Source organism: Prinia subflava, chromosome 2, assembly GCF_021018805.1.
Source record: "Prinia subflava isolate CZ2003 ecotype Zambia chromosome 2, Cam_Psub_1.2, whole genome shotgun sequence".
Classification (NCBI taxonomy): domain Eukaryota; kingdom Metazoa; phylum Chordata; class Aves; order Passeriformes; family Cisticolidae; genus Prinia; species Prinia subflava.
The window spans coordinates 23,529,901-23,550,922 of record NC_086248.1 but is presented as its reverse complement, the minus strand read 5'-3'; the positions used below and the strand labels follow the sequence as shown (position 1 = coordinate 23,550,922).

Genomic DNA, 21,022 nt, shown 5'->3' with positions numbered 1-21,022 from the left:
CATCAGACTCCCCAGCTTCAGCATGATTGAAGTTTGCAGTGCTACACTTTTCCCCTCGTTGCCAGGTATACAAAGTTTGTACTGACCTACAGTAATTTATCAACTAATGTAATGTCAATTGCAATTACACTTCAATCCTTGGTTTAATCTCAGATTAGTTTAATAGAAAATTTGGAAAACGCTGTAGTTAATCATGATTCCTTTGCTAAGTGAACTTTTTCTCCACAAAATGAGGAAAGTTGTGGTATAATGCTGTTCAAGAGTTTCACAAAGATGCAGCAGATGTAGGAGGTGCCTCTGCCACTACTTGTTGGTGACAGGCATAACAGCTGATGGTTATTCCTATTATTAAATAGAGTGGTACACCAGCAATGAACGTGAGCAGAATAGTTGGCTCTGAAGCCTTGTCATGAACACTGTATCTGTTTATGACACAATTAACTTCAGCATAGCTCAAGTGGGTTGAATGACACTTAAACAGTATTTGGTGCACTCTTGGAGCACATTTTTCAGTTAAATTCATCCAGAAAGAATCCAGTTTGTACACTCCAAGACCACACTGTAATAGGAGCCAAAGCACAGTTAAGAAATTAAATTTTAAAACACCCTCCTGTTCCAGACCACTAATGCAGACATACTCTGTAAGGCTCCAAGTCTGGCCCCAAGTGATGGTTCATTTCCTGATATTTCAGTAAATTGTTGATAAGAACTTCATTTGGTTTCATTATTTTTTACTTATCTTCTTGGTTTGTTTTGAAATGAAAACACTCAGCAGTGTTTATACATCGTGTGGACTTTCCATACAAAATCTACAGCCATATTTGCCTATGCTGTGGTGGCAGGGCTACATGGTGTGACACAGTGCTGTGGGTAAACTCTGTGTGATAACCTTCTTATGTTGATGTTCCAGGTTTGCCAATTTACTTTCTAACCTGTAAAGAGCAGCAGCTTTGCACACTATTATTGTGATCTTCCATATTCTGGGCAAACTAGGGATGAAATCAGCTTAAATATGTCTTTTACAGAATATCTTTTTTACTGAGCAACCTTGAGTCCTGGTAAGCACTCTAGCAGTAATTATTTAGGGTGTTAGCTGACTTCAGTAACACTTTTATAATACATAAGAGCTCTTCAGTTCTGTTACTAGCCTTCAAGACAGTAGTAAACAAGTGAAATATACAGATGTTTGTTGCTGTGTCTTCTATGTCTCTCAATGCTGTCAGCCCAATAATTCCTGGCTAAAAATTGGTTAATGCATAATAACCTCAGGATTTGTTTTAATCTTCTGTGTCACAAAGCACTTGGATGTTAGGCAGTTTCGATGTGTTCTCCAAGAAGGACTAGGGGTTTTCTTCAACTCTTGCTCTGGTAAGACCTATTTATGTACAAATCAGGCTGAGCATCATTCTAGCATAATGTTAGCAAAGTAAATTATGCTTAGTGGAGGTAAGGGCTGTGATCCTATACAACCATTCTTTTGGTTTAAAACACTCTGCCGATGGGATGGCAAGTTCATTTCCATTGAAAATACTGGGATAATTCTTACTGATTTACTAGTGAGTACAGGATAGTTGCTTTAGTACAAGTTATGGTTTCTGATGACTGTATGCGATCTTTACTTGTGCTTGCATTGTGCTTGCTCATGTTTTGCTAGATTGCAATAATTCCAGTGGAACTCTTACTATTTGGTTAAGCACATATGAACGTGCAGTAAGAAGCATCAGCTATTCATAGCATTTTTTCAAGTCTCCTGCAAGTTTCTTAGGGCACTTCTTCACACCTGAGTATAGCAACACAGACAAAAACAAAACAAAACAAAACAAAACAAACAAACAAACAAAAAGTTAGAAATCTGGATTCCTAACACTACTTCTAGCAGGCACTTGATATTCCTATGCTTAAGATCACTTGCCAATTGCCACCATAGGCAAAATAGACTTGATTTGGGGAAAATTTCTTTACCAATTAATATAGTTGCTGAGAAAGAAAAACAAGAACTTAAAACACCTTCCTCTCATTCCTATTCCCAGACTCAACCTCCCTCCTTTGTTCCCGACTCCTCTGCCTTCTCCCCTCCTTCTCTTCGTATGTTCCCTAGGCCTTTTCTCCATTTTTTCCCTGGCACGCTGCCGTGTTTTGCCCCTTGTTAAACACGTTCCCCAAGGCTGCCCCTGCCATGGCTCAGCCGCGCCCTGCGGTGGGCAGCCGTGTCCGCCTGGAACTGGCTGTGTCTGGCTGAAACCGGCTGTGTCCGGCTGGAACCGGCTGCGTCCGGCTGGAACCGGCCGTGTCCGGCTGGAACCGGCTGTGTCCGGCTGGAACCGGCCGTGTCCGGCTGGAACCGGCCGTATCCGGCTGGAACCGGCCGTGTCTGGCTGGAACCAGCTGTGTCTGGCTGGAACCAGCTGTGTCTGGCTGGGCAGCCCCGGTCTCCCCTCACAGAGCCGCCGCTGGAGCCATTGCCCCGTACGGCCGTGCCTGGTTCAATAAGCTGGTCCCCCAGCGGGTTTCCAAGCAGGTCGCGGGGATCACCGGGACGTGCCGGTGCTGGCCACACATTTGAGGTCCAAAGGGGAAAGTTCGCGTTCCGCAGGCGTGCAGGACGTGGACAGCGGGGCTTCTGGACACTGCTGGTGCAGGGGAGTTCTCAGGAGGCTGCACTCGGGACCCAATCTTGCTCCTAGGAAAGGCTATTTTATTTGCAGCTGGGGGGAAATGTGATTCGTAGGCACCTCCTCGGCGTGTCCCTGGGCTCCCTTTCAACAGCTCGGGAGCTCTGGGCATGGAATTAGGCTGACATTACTTTTCCTGCCCCCAGGTGGGGCCGTGCGCTTTCCGAAGGTGCCCTCGGCGGGGGCTGGCTGGAGGGAGGCAGTGCCATCCTCAGCCACGGTACACCATACCCGCCGTGGGAAGGACCTGGAGGACAGATCCTGGCAGCAACTTCAAACTTCTAAGCACCAGATGCTCGTTTTTAACATGTGACTACTTTTGAAGTCAGTGGCAGCAAATAATATCAGAATGCAATTTATCTGTAAGGCATGGTTAAACTCTGAGCACCTGACCGGGAGCATGTCTGGAAGCCACCTTGGAGTGCACGGCAGAGAAAAGGAGACATATGCACATTTCCAGCAGCTCCTTCCAGGCTTTGTTGCAGTGCTGATGTCTGTTGGAATTTCTGGTGCTGCAACCTATGCCTGTTTTTTCTACTTTCACCATGGTCCTCTGAGGAGAGCCTGGTCTTGGCCCCTCTTCAACTACATATTAGGTAGGTGAAGAGAGAAACCAATCCTTGGCACTTCACAATTAAACATTTTTATCAAGGGGCTCAATGAAAAATTAGCACATTTCATAGTAAATAAAATGAAATGACAATAGGTAGGAAAGTTGAAACTCAGAGATTTGAACCAGTATTCCATACATAAGAATTAATAAACTGTTGGAGTCCAGGGCACATGGAGAATCCCTCGGGCTGCCCTGGGGGGTCCGAGACCCTGGCTGGGACCCCAGGAAGGCACTGCCTTTGACCTTGGTCCATGGGAAAAACTTCCAACACTCAGAGATGAACTATGAACAACAAAGATTTGAAATAAATAGTAGTTTAGCTTGTCACAGGGTGAAAATGTGTAGTTTTGGGTTTTTAGAATGGAAGTTGATGAGAGCAAGATTGAGAATTTTGGGCGGTGTCTCCTTTTTCTTTGACTCCATCTTCTGCTGTGACAGTGGCACAGAGACATTGGTAGAATGGGTTTGAGGCAGAAATTGCATGTCTAGAATAGGTAGTGATTATTGGCACAGAATTGTAAATATAGTAAATTTTAAGAGTTAATTGGACTAGAGACCTTTAAATGACCTTGAATTTTCTGTCTGGGGGGCTTGCCAACTGTGTTTCTTCAGCGTGTTAAGCTTGCAGCAAGCAGCATGTAGACCTTGAGGTAAGAAACTGAAAAAACATCTCTAAAAACTGAAGCTGCGAGTTCCGTTCATCCTTTCAAGCCCTGGCACAGGACTATCAGAAGAAAAAAACCTTAATTAAAAGATCTTGGAAGGGAAAATCCAAGAATAAACCAAAAGCATTTAGTCTAGTTAAATGCAAATTGCCTAAATTCCCACTCATGTGAGAAGCAGGAACTACGAGGAGGAGGAGGAGCTGAAGAACACTGTGGATAATCAACCATATGCCAGCTCCCAGCTTGGCACTGACATCTGAAAACACTAATGTGACCTTGGAATGTAGTGGAAATTTTCAAATAGCATCATTGTATGTCTGACTCTGACACTGACCCAAGAGCTACCTAGCTGTAGGCATCACTTAATCCTAATGCGGAACTGAGGACAATTTTCTGGTTATGCTGCAGATTTGTGTTGCTTACTCTACAAGAGCTGCTTTTCATTTCAGACCAATTTCAACACTGCAGCAGTACCATTTAATCTTACACCTGGAACCATCATCCAGGAGAAGATGGAATGGAATGTTAGCCTTTCTGGCAAGAGAAAGGGAACTTCACCTCATTGTTCAGCCTCAGATGCCAGAGTTTAGTACATATTACTCTAGCTCTGCCAGCCTACTTGGATAGACATTAGTTCAAGCAGAGAATATCCTTCCACTTGCTTTCTCAAGGATGTAGTTATCTAACTCTTGCTATTATTCAGCAGAGAGTTTTGCTGCAGAATGCTAGTCAAGGGGTGATCTGGGAGACAATTCTTCTGGATTCCTTTGAAAACCTGATTTGAACAATTATTTCTGAGGAGCTTCAGAACGGGTTGCACAGACAGCTTTACAATAAGCAGTGTAACTCTCATACTTTTCAGAGCATCTTCTTGTTCTACATTTTCCCAAAGTATGCCACACAACAAAACAGAGGTGTAACAGGAGTGTGTGTGTCTTAATTAAACAGGCACAGTATTTTTCTGGTGCCATGGTGCTTTTTTGCTAATAGTGGCAAGTGCTAAAATGAAGGCAGTGTAGGGCTGAGGCTGGAGAATATGTATCTCCAGGATCTGGGGGTCATTTTTACCCTACAAGACACCAAGTAAGACACTAGTTGGACAGTGTCCTGGCTCTACTTGAAGCAAGAGGAATGCCTCTTCCAAACAGACAACTGAACTGTATAGGTTTGGGCCCCAAAGATTTTTGTGTCTTTTCTGCTCATTCCAATTTAGAAGATTAGGAATCTCCACTTTTGGCAGTGAAACATATCCCCATCAACACTTTTCTAACATGAGTGTACATCCTGTATTTTATTCTTACAACCTTATTGCCTTGTGTATAAAGACCACAGGCAGTTTCAGCATGGTTCTCAAGCACACCAAAGCCATTTTTCAATATTCATGCTATGGTGAGGACAGTCCAGGTCTCTGTGTACATCCATTCAGTTTAACCTCTCCCCATGCAGGCTGATGAAAAGAGGCTTATGTGTATGTAAGGGAGCTGTTGCCTTTGTGAACTGGGCACTGAGGGCTATAGTGCTGCTAACTAGCTGGGCAAGATGAACCAGATTCCTATTCCATTATCAAACGTGCATTGAGAGCTTCCCCTTGAGAAAAAGAGAACAAAAGCACATGAAGGTTTGTATCTGACCCAAAGCACTTATCTTTCCCTTCACTTTTTATGTATCTGGTACATAAAAGCACCATTTTCTTCTGATTTTTTTTTTTGGTAGTTTTTATGGAAATGTAACAACTGTTATACATGTGCAACCTACAGAACTGACTAAGGATGCAGAAATAAACCTGAAATGAAGGTTTAGATTGTTAATAAGTTCATCCCCTCTGTTCTGGAGCAAAACTCAAAAAAGTCATTAGGTTTTTAATTCCTATAAACATATTTCCTCTTGAATCAAACTGGTTACAATCTTTCATATCTGTCAAACTTCTGTGGACGGAAATCCAGCAACTGATGGGAGCTGTCCTGATGGTAGAAGAGAAAATGCCCTCCATTCTCTCCAAGTATCCTTTTCTGTGGGAATTTTGATCAAAGAGTTATACACATATTCATTTCAAGTTTGAGGAAGACAGAATGCTTGGCAGTTTCTCACAGTCTTACATAATGCAGATGTAATCAAGAGAGAATCAGGAAATACAACCAAAAGAGTAAAATACAAAGGATACAAAAGCAAAAAGCAGAGCTGAGAAATGCGTGTGAGAAGTGAATTACTTCTCACTGAATTATTAGACAGATTATTTTTTAAGCATGTGATTTCAGTATGAGACAGAGAAGGGCTTTCATCTCCCCTATCTTACAACAGAAGTGAAATAACAATTAAATAAAAGCAGCAAAATACAAGCAAATAAAAGCATCGTTTTCACACTAAGACAGTGGATCTCATTGTTAGAAGATGCCATTGAGGCCAGGAATTTAAACGGATGAAAGCAGTATGAAGGATACAATGAATGCGGTCAAATCTTGAAACATATTGAACATTTAGGGGCTAAGCAGCTCTCCAGTGCAAAAAGTTTGAACTGTGAAAGGCAGGTGATCCCAGTATTGATCACTGTATGGTTTTATACCTTGCCTTGTAGGCTTGTACCATCTGACTCGCATCTGCTTTTCTCTGAAGTTGGACCATCTGCTCTTAGGAAATTGCCTCCTCCCTCATCATCAGCCCTGAGCCACCATCTGATGAATCTGATTTCACAGGCTTTTGTTGGCTTGATTAAAGATTTTCCCACCCCTATTCTTTGTAGTAGAAAATAAAAAGATTCTTTAAACCTAAGTTTAGGTTATTAGTAGTTTTAATAATGCACATAAAGTGAGAGTCCTAGAAAGACTCCCAGAATATAACAGATACCAAATAGAGAAAACATACACTAATACAAGTTTCTATCAAAATATGAAGTAATTACAATACGTGAGCTATTTAAGTTAAATATTTAAAATTAAATTTGTACTACTAAAGATATGTTTCAGTTGTCTTTCAAACCTTGATCTTACCTATCTCGTGCGTTGATAAATCAGCCCTTTGACCATGTTGGAATAGTGAGATCAATAAAGATTAAAGATCCAAATAACAATGAACTGAAAAGCAGCTCTCCATTTAAACTTCCCTCAGAGCATTACAGTGGGTGTAAAGCAGAATTAGGGTTATTGTTTTCAGACTTTCGTGTGCCAGTGGTCCAGCTGAGAGCCAAAGAGCTCGGGGAAATATGTGTGAGGGTTACTACAGGCTTGGTTAACCTTGCTTTGGGCAGTCAGTAAAGCTTCCTGCACAGAACCAGAGCAGTCACTGAAGGTTTGGAGCATGATTTGTTCAAACTATTCATGTGGACTCGAATTATTTTTATCACAGTAGTTTTGTGCTTCAGTCTAGGAGTGCAGTAAGCAGCGTGGAGAGAATCCCCCTACCCTTCTGTGTTTAATTCTTTGGTGGCATTTAGTGAAGTACCTTGTGCTCACCTCTGAGAGGATGCTGCAGTCCGGCATCGTTCCCCAAGCCAGCTGCTTAGTGGTTTGTGAGGATTGCAGGAAGGTACATTTTGAGAAGACTTTGAACTTTCCTCACCTACAGCACAAGGAAGTGTCTGCAGAGCACAGTGGGAAGGTGACATGCCAGGGCATGGTATACTCACTAGTTAAAATCTGCCTTTGCCCAACCCCAGATCACTTCAGTGGCACCTGGGCCCCATGCCTGCTGCCTGAATACTCATGGGTGTGGCTTAACAAATCATGTGTAAAAGAAACTTCTTTTCTTTTCTGCTCTAGAAGTTTACAGAACACCAGGTTATAGATAGCAGCAACCTCCTCGATATGATTACCTTCAGATTCCAAAGGAGCTTTGTAATTACATTATGAAAGGCTGTGCTGGAAGCAGAATAAAAAGAGAACAAGGGAGAAAGGCTTTCTGTCAAACAGGAATGAGTAGAAGGGGAACAACAGTCAAATCTGGATGTGGCCATATTCAGCAAATCAAAGAAACATCAGAATGCTTTGCTTGACCACTTGACCACTCAGTCATCCCTGACCCTTAAATTAGGGACCTCTCCCTGCCAGTCTTCTTTGCCACCAAGCCTACTGCTGCTCTTGGCAGCATTTGAGACTGCAGAGAGGACAGAGACTACAGTTACATGCATGCTCAACTGTGGTCTCCGTTCCTGAACCAACCCTTGCACTCCGGTGCATGCTGATATCAAAGACCTCAAAACCAGGAACAGATTAATCTTGATTCAATAGTGCCATCATGGATAGGTGTGAACAAATGCTTCTTTGCTACTCAGCTGTCTGGGTATGTGATGTGTTCCTACTGGAGCCACATCCACATTACACAGGGATCACTGTGCCCGTGCTTGGTACAACATGCATTTACACAATGTTCAGATCTTCCAAAATAGGGTACCTATTCTGCCAGCTGGGGACTGCTCTGGGCCTCTGCTGGACTTCTGACCCATATTTAGGAATTTTCTGGGGGGTAGTCTGTTAGTAATTGGGTTTGACATAGAAAAAATACAGTCATGTGCATTTATTGCTAGGTTTTATCAGTATATTATTCACTTAAGAGAGAGTTAGAATTAGGCAAAGTGTTAAGAAGCACCATACAGTTGGGTTTTGCTTACAGCAACCTCTGAAGCACATAAATTACAAATTTGCAGGAAGCCTCTAAGGGAAGCGCATCCTCTAGAAGAAACTGCCAGCAGTTGCCAGAAGAGAAACCATTACAAAACTCCAGCTGTGAGGAAAGTTACCTGGAGACTTCTGTCCTGAGATTCCCCATAGTGAGATGCTGTGTTCATACAGCCATGGCTTTAGACAGACAAATACAATTTTGATAACGGTGTGGGTTCTGTGAATAGCTTCAGATCAGTTGTACTGATGTCTGCTGCAGGGTTGTTAAGCAATGCCCAACATCACAGGTGGGTCTGTGCTGGAGCAAAGAACCTTATCTTGGCACCTAAATCCCTTTTTCCATTTGCTAGGCCATCTTTATTGTCTGTTCACATCCACTTTCAGTTTGGGGGTTCTTAGCTGAAATACAGATTAAAAAGCTGAAAGAGTTACTTTTGTGGGTAAGAAAAATCATAGTTTATTTAATCTCGGAGTATTAGGCATGTACATTCAATTTCAAAAATTAATTCTATTGACTTGAGACATAGGATGGGTTGTGACATAAACTGCTCATCCATTTTATATCAATTAAGCGTGATACTGTATTTCAAAGTAATTGAGACCTGTTATCCCATACTTTGAGTAAGTTCTCTATGCCATACAGCAGCAAAAACAAAAACCTGCCCAGTAATTAAATAAGCCTAGAAACCTTAGTGAGTTTTCTTTAAATGATTACTATTACCTTAAATATGACCTAGAAAAAAAAAAATCTGTAATTTTCCCAGTGTCTTGCTCTTGTATTTGGGTAAAATGCTCCCAAAATTCCAAGAGAACAGTTTGAGTAGATGGGTATCATAGAAACTATGAGGTTAGCATCATGGTGTAGTCAAATCAGCAAAGACTGTCTCTACTGGGGAGTCAGTTTTCAGAGCCGTACCTCTTTAAACTGGATAGTATCAGTTTAAGAGCTTTGGGAGGTTTTTTTCTCTAATTGGGTATGGCTGGAAACTCCCCCAAGCTGCAGAGTTTAAACAGCCCTGGGGAAGCTGCCTGTGCTGGGTGGAGTCTGAGTTAAGGTCGGAAGGTAAGAACTTTTTACTTTAAAGTGTTCTAAAGTTAAAAATTACTAATTTTAAGGGAAACACCTAAATTTTTTTAGGGCCTCTGCTGGTGTAATATACATTCTCTGCTCTCCTTAGTTATTCTGTGTGCTAGGTAGACTAAAAATGGCTTGATAGTTGTTCACCAGCTGGAAGCTGCAGGAGAGAAAATGCCAGAGAAAGATGTATTTTAACCAGGAAGTTAATTCTGTGGTGCAGTCCAGAGCTGACCAAGGCAGGCATGAAACAATCGAGGGGACAAAGTGCAAGCCTCGAGCAGTGTATTGTTTCTTCTAGGTTTGTGCAGGAGAGCTGGTCTGTGGGATATGCTGGACTCTGATCCCAGCTCCAGGGCTAAACAGCACTTCAATCTGAGTGCTCCTGTTTGTGGAAGAGATGATCTCTTAAATTGTTCTAGCATCCCTGAGATGCATGCTCAGAGAAATTCTGGATGGGCATGTTATTAAGGCTCATAAGGCAGTAAGAAATAGGATAGAAATATAGTTTTTAGACAAAAACAGTTAAAAGAAATAGTATACAGTAAAATTTTGTGTTGAGGCTTTTGCTAGGTATCAGGGCAGTGTATATAAGATGCGATTATTTATTTCGCTGCAGCATAAATTCATGGCATGAACCGATTCTTCAGCAGTGTTTGGATTAGTGCAGTAGTCTCCAAATGCCCTGAGTAGTGATGTATTTTGATTATAGAAATCAGATATTACTTAATTAACATTAGAAGGTTTTCCATGTCTGTTCTCAAGAGTCCCTGGACATTTGGCCATTTGTACCCTTTGCAAGAGGCAATTTCCTTCAGCAGGAGCAGTCAGACATAGCTTTTCAGAAGCACGCAACACCAGCTCAGACCATGAGGTCTACTTGTAAGCCTGGTGGTTTGTACTGCTGTTGTGCAATATATGTTAGACCATTTCCTATCTCTTTTTTGTCCTTCTGCCATATGATCTGGCTCACGAATGATAGCACATTTCTCTGGCAATTGCATAACTTTAACAGTTCAGTAGTTCATGGAGCATTTGATATTTTACTTCCACTAGAAATCATAAGTCATCCACACAGCTTCCATAGCTGCCCAGTGGCATGGCATACTCCAAAGCCATATTGAGAATCAGCGTGAATATTTACAGTCTCTTTTTTGAACAGCTGATAAACCTTTGTTAATGAAGTTAATTCAGCTGCTTGTGTGCTCAGCTTTGGACTGAGTGGTGACGCTTCCACTGCTTCATTCACAGTAGTCAGTCAGTTACCTGCATTTGAGTTGCTGCTCAGATAATATGACCAAACACAAATAACAATTCCAGACTGGTATTTAGAAACAGCGCATCTGTTAAATCTGCTCGAGCTTTTTAGGTTTTATGGGTGGTTACTGCACAGCCGTGATGTCATTCCTTCCCTAGGTTGAAGGAATAATGTAGTGGGATTCAGCATATCAGTTACTATCCCAGAGGCTGTTCCTTGCCCTCCTTGTCCAAACAAGGTAAATGGTTTACCAAAGCCTGGCAGTCCCAGGGCAAGTGCAGCTAGCTTCAAAGTCCTGAGTGTCTACTTTGTGTGTTGCCCAGGGAATGGGTTCTTCATCACCTTAGGTTTTCAGTATCAGGTTTTTTTCTATTTCCTTGAAAGAGCTGTCTGATGGTGGCAGGATCCTACAGCGGCTGAAAAGAGTTTGGTTTTAGTACCTGGTCTTGGAAGATTTTTAATTATTTTAATATGATTTTCTGATAATAGCTACTCATCTTGCTGAAGAATGTAACACAGATATTCTACATTTCTCTTACACAAATTGTAACTTACACAGAAAGGCCCAATGACCATTTTTAATTAAGGCAAGCAGTAAGGAATGGGTGACAGCTATACAACATTACTTGGCTACTAATAAAGCATCAACATATTCTATCAAAAGTGGATCAACTTTTCTAAACAGTACATCCTGAAAGTCTCTTAGTTAAACTGGAAGAATAGTGGAGGTCTGAGTGAAATCCTGAGGCCTTGGCTCTGTAGGTTGCATCTTTCCCCAAATAAATTTAAAAAGGTGTTGTGAGTGTGGATGAATAGACTGGCTTTTTTAAGGTAGAGGTTGCCAAGTTTTTAGTTAGTCGAGGATTGTATCTTCTGATCTTTAGGGAATCTCAGGTACTCACAGGGGAATGAGCAGCTAAACTGGGCCCACCAGACAAGACTCAGGTCCAGACCTGTTAACTAAAGGTAGCTGCCTGTATGTGAGCTACAGGTGTCAGGTCCCTGTATAGTCAGTGGGGATACATTCAGCAGATCTAAAGATTGAGGCAGCTTTTAACAAATCTCAAGAAGGCTTTTTGGGGTTATTTTTTAGTCTTTTTTTTTTCCTGTGTTGGCAGCTTAAGGTAACTAAAATCCACTCAGAGCTGACAGAGTTATTTTTAATTTAAAAAAAAATCCTTATGGCAAATTCTAATTCTGTTTCTCTTCTCACGTAATTTAATGCCACATAGAATCTCTTGTTCATGTGAAATGATAAAATGATACCTGAGGCTTCTTACTCCTTCTACTCTTCTTCTACAAACAAAATATAATGTTTCCAGGAGGATTGAGGTTCATTTACTTGATACTTCAGTTATTGGTTTTTTAGTTGAAGGAGAAGTCTTATTTACTGTAAGTTTCTGTGCATTACAAGTTGAGGCAATGTGTGTTGAAATGATACAGATGCAACGAAGCTGAAAAGTGTGATAATGAAAGAAGCACCAGCTAGTTGTTGTTAACTATGTTGATAAGCTGCTCTGCAGTCAAAAGTGGTCACACAAGGTGCGGAAACTAGAAAAACAGTCCCTAGAGCCAAACATTGTAATTAGGAACAGCTATTCACACTTTAAAATGGAAAATACTTTTTTCCATAATGTATATCTGGATTATAGTTACTAAATTACCTCAAATATCCCTATTTATCGTAGTAATGTTCTTACTGGAATTGCTTAAGGGAGAACTCTCAATCTTGTTTTTAAAGTCAAGTTTTGGCAAAATGTGTTCCAAATGTACTTTATTTTAATTACACCTACAAAGCACTGTGACTTGAAAACATACCACTAGAGTTTACTGAGCCTGATTCAAATAAGAAATGTCAAGTGGATGCAAGATTGACAGATTTAATGTTGCAGCTTTGGCTGTAACTCTGGGAAAACTGGAGTCATCTGGGGTTTTTTTTTAAGTGAGGCACTCTGAGCCATTAGGCGAGATTAGGAGATCGGTTTTGAAGGGTTTTTTCCTTCTGATCAGCAGTGTATGATACAGGCAGCTTTGTGAAGGGGAATGCTATTCATGTTCTTTTAGTAACTGGGGCATGAAGCACAGGGGAATGAAGGCCTGGGTGTAGAAATGCTTGTGCTCACATATGAGCACTGCTGGCTGTTGCTGTGTCCGGAAGCGCTCGGTGCGAACGCGCTGTCCGTGCCGCACGCTCTGGGAGAGGCGCAGTGACGGAGAGGCGTTGGTGGCCTCGGTGTGCCAGTGGGACACGCAGGGCCCCCGTGCCTCAGGGGCACTGCTGAGGGCACGCGAGGCCAACACATCTAGGGGCCACACCTGGCCTCAAGGGACACCTCAAGGCTGCCACGAGCAGCAACGGGCTGCAGCCATGCAGGATGGCCAGGGAAGCTTGTCGTGTTTCATGGAATAAAGGGAATATCAACAATTCATTCGCCCCTATTTGAGGAACAAAATGGACTGCATGGGAAGCTGCAAAATGCACATGTGGCAAACAAAGCTAGACAAATTTCAGCCTACTGGTAAAACATGTTTTCCTCTCCTTCTTTTCATCTTTTCAATGATGACAGCAATGAGGCTGAGTAATTTCCTGGAGGATGTGGCAGGATTTTCAGTGGCTTTGTATAATTGTCTTCATGGGCAGCAGTGTTACCCCTGTAGCTGGGGACTCATACCACTTGTTTAAACATGTCTGTGTTTGCTTGCAATCATAAGAAACCTCCCTGGCAGCACTGGGGAAGGCTTTACAGATTCACACATCTTTCCTTTCCTACCACTGGCTGTGTGGTGTCACTGGTCTGTCTCTCCTTTTATGTTTTGAACCAAATGAAGTTTAAACTTCAACAGGCATGGTGAGAATAGAAGGATCACCCCTCAAAATAGTGGTGCTTACACCAGTCTTATGAGATACTGTTTTCTGCTTAATATCTTTCAGGGAACCAGGAGCTCGGGAACATGTCGGGGAAGCCCAGGCTTACCTACTTGAACGGAAGGGGCCGGATGGAGCCCATACGATGGCTGCTGGCAGCAGCTGGAGTGGAGGTGGTTAGACTTTTCCAGTAGAGTGTTACAGACTGGTGTTCTCAGCTTTCCTCAGTGTGGGACAAGTTAACATGCATGTGGCACATATAAGCTGCATGAAGGTGGCTAAATTCAGTTGTCTAGTGGCACTGGATGTTTGTAACTACCTTGTTCCATGGTTGACACTTGGGATACAAACTCAATGGCATTCAGAGTTTATTAGAAGTAGTAGCAATCTCCTGAAGTGATTAATCGTAAGGGGAGAAAATAGGGATTTATTCAAAGGGCCTTCATTAAGTTATCTAGCTGTGCTAAGCCACCTTAACTCAATCTTACTAAATTTGCAGTTAGAATGTGTGTAAGCTGGGGTGGGGTTAGAAATATTTGATATATCTTGTGCTTCCCTTGGCACTGGCTCCAACCTGTCTTGCTTCTGCAGATGCCTTTACTTTGCTGGGTTATTTCTGAATTAGTGCCCTGATGCAGAAGTGTCCAGGCTCTCCCTCTGCTCCCCATCAGCTGTCAGGGCATGTGTGGGATCCTCAGGACATCTGCATGTAAACAGTGCAGTTGAAGATCTGGCCCATTGCCTATTGCTTCACTCAGTAATTCTGGGTATGGTTACTGTGCTATCGCTTAACAGAAAAAAATATTCAAATACAGCAGTGTGACACTATTCTCACTCCTTTTTCAGTTTGAAGAGGTTTATTTGGAAACAAAGGAGCAGTATGACAAGTTAATCAAAGGTAAGAATCCCGACACCAGAGGCTTAGTCCTTCAAAATAATTGTCCAGCCTATCTAAACATATAGTTTGAAAATAGTTTATATAAACCAATGGAAACTTCTGGGTGCACACCTTGAATACTGCAATGCTAGTTTTGAGTGACCTGTTATTTCCAGTGCCAAATAACTGCTGTAAGCTAAAAGCTAGGGCTTCTGTGATTGTGTTTATTGTACATTAAACAGGAAAACGCTTCTACTGAATACCACTTACTTACCTATGCTGTTGAATTGTTACCATGGTACCTGGCACATTTTTGGTCCAGGGCAAGTAGAACTCCCTGAGCCTGAGATGTGAAGCTTCCCCTAGTTAAAAAACATGGAGCCAGCAGGGATATCTGTGGAAAGCCTGGCATGGTCAGAGCAGCATGCCACAAAGGCTTCATGCCAAGCTCTACAAGCAGAGTTGGAAGATGTCTTGCCTGCATTGTGTCTGAGCTCAGAAAGAAAAAGCTGTGTCTAAAGGAATTCTGTCAGGGAAAACTAAAATGCACAAGAATAAGATAGAAGTGGTAGATAGTAGATAGATTAAGTAGATCAGAATTAAATTTGCAGGTCTGATTGGCTGGGGCTCTTAAAATGTGGGAGGACAGTACAGTGTTCACAAACCAATTATAGCTCTAAATTAAGAGCACAGGTACTGAAACCCCAAATCTATATATCCTTCACAAGAACAGGTTATCTAGAAAGAGTCATACTGTAACCAGAATCTTATCAGAGCTCATTGATATCCAGAGAGAAGAATTAAATGGTGGTGAAAAGGATATGGAAGTTTTATAAAGATCAAACATTTAATGTCTATATATTGAACTTAAGATGGTGAGAACACAAAGAAAAAAGGTGTGGTTAATAGAATGGGTTGAAGAAAGACAGATAAATTAGTCATCGTGATAAAAGGACCTCTGGAATGTTGCCAGTTGTGCAGAGCAGGACTCAACAGGAGTAACTCCACATTACTTCTCCCTTAAACTCTTTTTCTCTCGCTACCAATATGATTTTTGACAGTTTCCTGTGTTTAGACACTACCACATCATGAGACTGGCTCAGGCATGACTTTGGCCTGTGCCAGCTGGTGATCCTCCAGGCAATGCCCCAGCAGTGTCAGGATGATGCCTGGGCCAGGGGCTGTTCCCAGCAGGCAGCCTGCAGACAGACAGCTCTTTGGGAGGCAGAGAGTTAAATAGCTTTGGCCTGGGCAGACCTGTACGTGTTGGCCTGAGGGATGACTAACCTGGCACAATGCGTGCTGCCAAAGGTTGCCCAGTAGTACCTGGGTATCAGTGAGCCCTGCTGGTTGGTTACAAATAGCAGGTGAATGGTTTTTAACTTGTGCTCCACAGACCACCTTTGGACAGCACAGTCCAATTCCTGGAATTACTGGTATGCTCCTTTGAATCCTGCATTTGTATTCTGTGCTGTGGTTATGTGAAGTGGTTTTCCCTGCAAAACGAGGGAGGAGAGGCAGTCCACTACTGATTTTAAGAGGGATTCCTTGTTTCTGCAGATAAGAAACAAATGGTGTATTCAGTTCAGTCATATTTGCTGCATTGCTTTTTGTCAAGGGCCGGAAACAAAAATTTTACTTTTCACTTCACATTTTTCTGCCGAAAAATATCCTTCCAGATCTATTAGTTTTCCCATTCTGTTGTTTCTGCTAGATAGATACCAAGTAATGTCTCTTCCTTAAGATGCAGAGGTGTGTTCTGGAAAGACAAGAACACACATGATCTTTCTGTGAATGTTTACAAGAAGTAAATGCAAGCTATTTGTTGCTGCAGAGGGGACTACTCTTTGGATTTTAACTGTAAATTAATAATATGGGACAAGTGAAGAATATTAATTCTAGCCTAGCAATGTATTTTAACAGCTGTATTTTAACAGCTCTGGAGAAAAAAGCAGGCAGATGTAAAATGAATCTTCATATCTGAAAGAAGGATTCACCAAACAGATGTAAATTGAGTGATTAAAAGAAATCAACTTTGAGCAATGCAAGTGGCAGCTGCTTATTTGGATTTGGGGTTCTGCTGTGATTATAAACAGGGCAGGATTGTTCTTTGCATGCCCTTAGTATGTAAATGGAGGAGGGAGTGTCTCCAAAAGCAGTGAATTAGTGCAGCAGAAAACTCGTCTGGAATAGACTGACATTGCAGTGCTAAATTTCTGTGTGTACTTGGCTCTCAGAGCTGCCTCACTGAAAGCTCAAACAATTGTTCCTACCAGCACCAGCAGAAAATGGGACTACAGAGGTGTTTCTAAATAGGCCTAAATTGTTGTAGAATGGCATTGAGGCTAGGCCTGTAAAACCTATGGGGACACCCAAATTGTGGTCCTGGAGTGACTGTGTGAAATTTATTCAAAAACCAACAGCTGTCCCAGGCTCTGCCTCTAGCTCTGTAGCTTCAGGATGTTTAAAGTGGCCTGACCTCTTCCTGTATTCCAGCAGCTTGGTCTTGCTGCAGTACTACTCGTGTGTCCCTGACAAGGAACTGATAGCATTCAAAGCAATTGGATTTTTTTAAAGTTCAGATTTACCACATATCTTTATTTTTCTCATATTCCTTGGGTTGGAAGTACTGGTTCAGGCTTTTCCTGCCAGCATGAGGCAGGCTCCAGATGTGCAGAGGTACAGGCAGGGCCAGCTTCCACCACTCAGTGAAGCTCTGGCAATGCTGTCGAGACCAGGACCCAGCTGTGCTGTGGTGACCTCACTACAGGAGTGTGATGCAGGCTGTTTGGTCTTCCCCACAATGTTAGTTGAGTTCTGTGAGTTTTACACTTAGAGCAAGACATTGCTGGTCTCCTACACCGCAAGAGAAATGTGCTCAGTGCCTCACTGCCCTGTACGCTTTGCAGTCCAGGAGGAACTAACAGGCTTTCCTTCACTTCTCCACCCTAGATGGAGTCCTGCTCTTCCAGCAAGTGCCCCTGGTTGAGATCGATGGAATGAAGATGGTGCAGACCAGAGCCATCATGAGCTACATAGCAGGGAAATACAATCTCTATGGGAAGGACTTGAAGGAGAGAGCCCTGTACGTAACACCTCCTACCACTAACAGAGCAGTCTGTTACTTGATAGCTACATTATATAAACCAAATTCAATCCTGTAAATCCAGTATAAAGGCATCAAAAAGGCTAACAATAAGATTTAACCACTGCTTCTGTAATGCTCCCAACAGAAACAGGCTTTTATTCTCTTTGAAAAACATGCAGGTTTTGTTCATGCTTAGTTTTGGCTGTGAAAATTTGCACTGTGTTGGTGATATAAAATTCCTGTAAGTTGTCTTAGTTAATCGGGACACACATGAAATAACTTCTGTGCATTTTTCTATCTTCCCCTGACCAATAGGATTGACATGTATGTGGAGGGAATATCAGATCTGATGCAAATGATTTTGATGTTTCCTTTCTCTCCACCTGATGCAAAGGAGAAAAATCTTGAGGCAATTAAGGAGAGGGCTACTAACAGGTACTTCCCAGTCTTTGAAAAGGTAAGTAACAGCAAGTATGTGTCTATCAAACTTATGATTATACAAAAAGTTTCTGCAGAATAAGAATGTGTTTGTAGTGTAGGTCAGTTCCCAATCCTCAGCTTTTTTGGCTGTCTCAAAGAAGGGGAAATACAGCAGCAAATTTTCCTCTCTTTGTTTGTTTGTGTTGTCAGGGCTGTGGCCTTGAACCATTTGCAAAGCAATATGTTCCCAACTGTACAGAAAAAAATAACACTAAAGTGAAAGCAAGTGCATGTGATTATTTTTATTGAAGGAACAGCTCTATACTTACATTTGTTTAAAAGCCATCTCTCTGCCATACTTAATTTCATTTGAAAAAGCTTCACTGGAGCAATGCAAAAATCCCTTGCACACAAGTCAGGTAGAGATATTAAGAGTACTTTAGTGAAACAACAGTTACAGTTTTATAGAACAACAAACCCAACCCATATGATTCATCTATCTGGCAACATTTCCCACTTTTCTAATATTTATCTAGTTTTCTTGGAAAATCATATCAAAGGCTGAACATAACACAAGACCTTAGCACTAAAATAACTTGTTCCCAAAGGCAGGGATTTTCTTTACTTAGCTGTTGCAATTCTGCATTTCTAAGTTTGCTTCCTGATACCAGCACTGGACATCACTTCATGTGAAACATCTAAATGGAGTTCTGTGAATTCTTATATTGCTTGTTCCTTCCTCCATTTTCCCGGTTTCTAATTCTTGGACTGTTACTAGTCTACTTAAGCATGTGGTTTTGTTTCTGTTCCTGGTGCCCATCATCATTCATTATTACTGAGTGACCAAAGTTTTTAGTCTATGTACTAGAACATGAAATGAACAAAACTTCATTTTTTTCTCAGCAATAATGAAATGATTTAGGCTCAGCTTCAGCTGAAAAGTCCGCTCTGAAATTTCAGATAGGACTTCTGCTCAGCTCTGCAGCTGTGCTGTGAGGCTTAGCTGCTGAGGATGCCCATATGCCCCACTCTCATCTGCGGCCCATGTTTTCTTGTCTTCTCCAGGCTTTGAAACAACATGGCCAAGACTTTCTTGTGGGCAACAAATTCAGCTGGGCAGATGTTCAGCTAATAGAAGCCATTTTAGCAGTGGAGGAGAAAGTTCCTGCTGTGCTCTCAGGGTTTCCTCAGTTGCAGGTAATTAAATTACTGAGCATGCTGTATTCAGGAGCTAGAGGTCAGCCCTGAAGTAATCATCTCCCCAGCCTGGGTAAATCACATTGTTGTGGCTGGAATTTCTCTCTTGTTCTGTTTTTTAATTTTTTTTTTTTTAGGTGTTTAAAACCAAAATGAGCAATATGCCTACAATTAAGAAGTTCCTGCAGCCTGGTAGCCCAAGGAAACCCCCACCGGATGCCCATTATGTAGAAACTGTGTTGAAGGTGTTTAAGAAATGAAAGCCTTGCCACCTTTGGTGAGACCCAAAATGCTGGGAGAGCGGGGGAAAGCAGAGCAGCAACCCGAAACTCGAAACCAAAGGAAAAGGAAGCTCAGCAAATTAGATTTGTTTTAGTTAAAACCAGTGCTAGAGAAACAAAGCAACCGATACCAGAAATAAAGCATCTTATTACACTGGCAATGTGACAGCAGCTTTGTCTTTATTGATATCGAATGCTTGACAAAACATGAAAACAAAGGAGTGTGGATGCAAAGAACTATTTGTAGGTTAGGGAATTTATTAGCTCGGAAAAAGAACAATATAGTGTTAGTATTGTCAGAATGTAACTTGTTGGAGAAGGTATTTTCTACATGAAAAGCTCAGAGTCACAGCTGTGGAAGAGAAGAAAGACTTGCAGCATCACTTACCCTTTAAAGAAGTAAACCTGTTTCAAGTTTTTATTCTTAAATTTAAAACTTGTGGGTGAATTGGATTTTTAAGGTCTCTCAGCAAAGTTTTTGCAAAACTGATTATTTTTTCTCTATAAATTAGGTATTTCAAACCTACCTAGTGTATAATCATACCAGCTACTCACAAGCTGGTTACAAATACATTACCTCTTGAGAGCAAAGTGTTGTGAAAGAAAGGTGCAGTCTGTTTTGCAGACTCTGGCAGGGCAGAGGAGGTTTATTTCTACACATTTACAACAGAACACAGAACAACAGATACTCAGGTTCCAATGAATTTCAAATAAAAATATTTACAGCAGTCAATAACAGCCTTGTGAAGTGGCCTGATGCAACAGAGAGCAGCTGCTAAGAAGGAAACTGTTCCAACAACTATCAGTAAGCAGATCTAGCACTTAATAGTCTATGACATGAGTGATCAAAAAAAAAAAAAAAAAAAAAAGAGAGAGAGAAAAACGAGAAATTGAAGCTGAGGGAGAAAACAGAAAAATACCATTTCCCAAAATAGCTCAGTAAAATGACATTTCCAAAAGTCAAGTTAGCAAACAGACTATATTGGACTTAATTGTCTCAAATCTCAGTGGATACTTGTGACAGGACAAGAAATGTTAGTGTTGGGCTAAATCACCCTCTGAAGTGTTGTACTCCTCTCCCCTACCTCTAAGGGAAGGCTAAAGGCACTGGCTTCATAAAAACATTTACCTACCCCCGTTGAGACAATCATTTTGAGTAGTTCAGCTGTAACTGAAGAGCATGCTGAGGGATTCCTCCTGAATTTGGACCCTTTGAAGGAGACTAGGCAGCTAGACCAGATGTAGGTGTCTACAGAGTTAGGTGAGCAGAGCTTTCCCAAGTTGTCTATGCTGTTGTTAACTTCCAGGGTAGAACTCATGTTTTCCTACCAGGTGGTGACTAGACGTGGGATGTATCCTAGAGTTTATCAGGGGCAGGTCTATGAATGGTAAATCCAGAC

General features: G+C 41.8%; 1 protein-coding gene across 1 annotated transcript; it reads left to right on the top strand.

The window, feature by feature from the left end:
* Nucleotides 1-9,497: 9,497 nt before the first annotated feature.
* LOC134546537 (glutathione S-transferase-like) lies at nt 9,498-19,783 on the top strand. The gene is made up of 7 exons (XM_063389356.1): nt 9,498-9,623; nt 13,826-13,932; nt 14,606-14,657; nt 17,589-17,721; nt 18,040-18,181; nt 19,210-19,341; nt 19,479-19,783. The coding sequence occupies exons 2-7, from the start codon at nt 13,846-13,848 to the stop codon at nt 19,599-19,601; spliced, it is 669 nt and encodes a 222-aa protein (XP_063245426.1). The 5' UTR covers nt 9,498-9,623; nt 13,826-13,845; the 3' UTR covers nt 19,602-19,783.
* The last annotated feature ends 1,239 nt before the right edge of the window (nt 19,784-21,022 follow it).

Coding starts and splice junctions, on each gene's coding strand:
- LOC134546537 (XM_063389356.1), top strand. CDS start 13,846: ATGTCGGGGAAGCCCAGGCTTACCTACTTGAACGGAAGGGGCCGGATG. Junction 14,658..17,588: donor GTATGACAAGTTAATCAAAG/GTAAGAATCCCG, acceptor TCTCCACCCTAG/ATGGAGTCCTGCTCTTCCAG. Junction 19,342..19,478: donor CAGGGTTTCCTCAGTTGCAG/GTAATTAAATTA, acceptor TTTTTTTTTTAG/GTGTTTAAAACCAAAATGAG.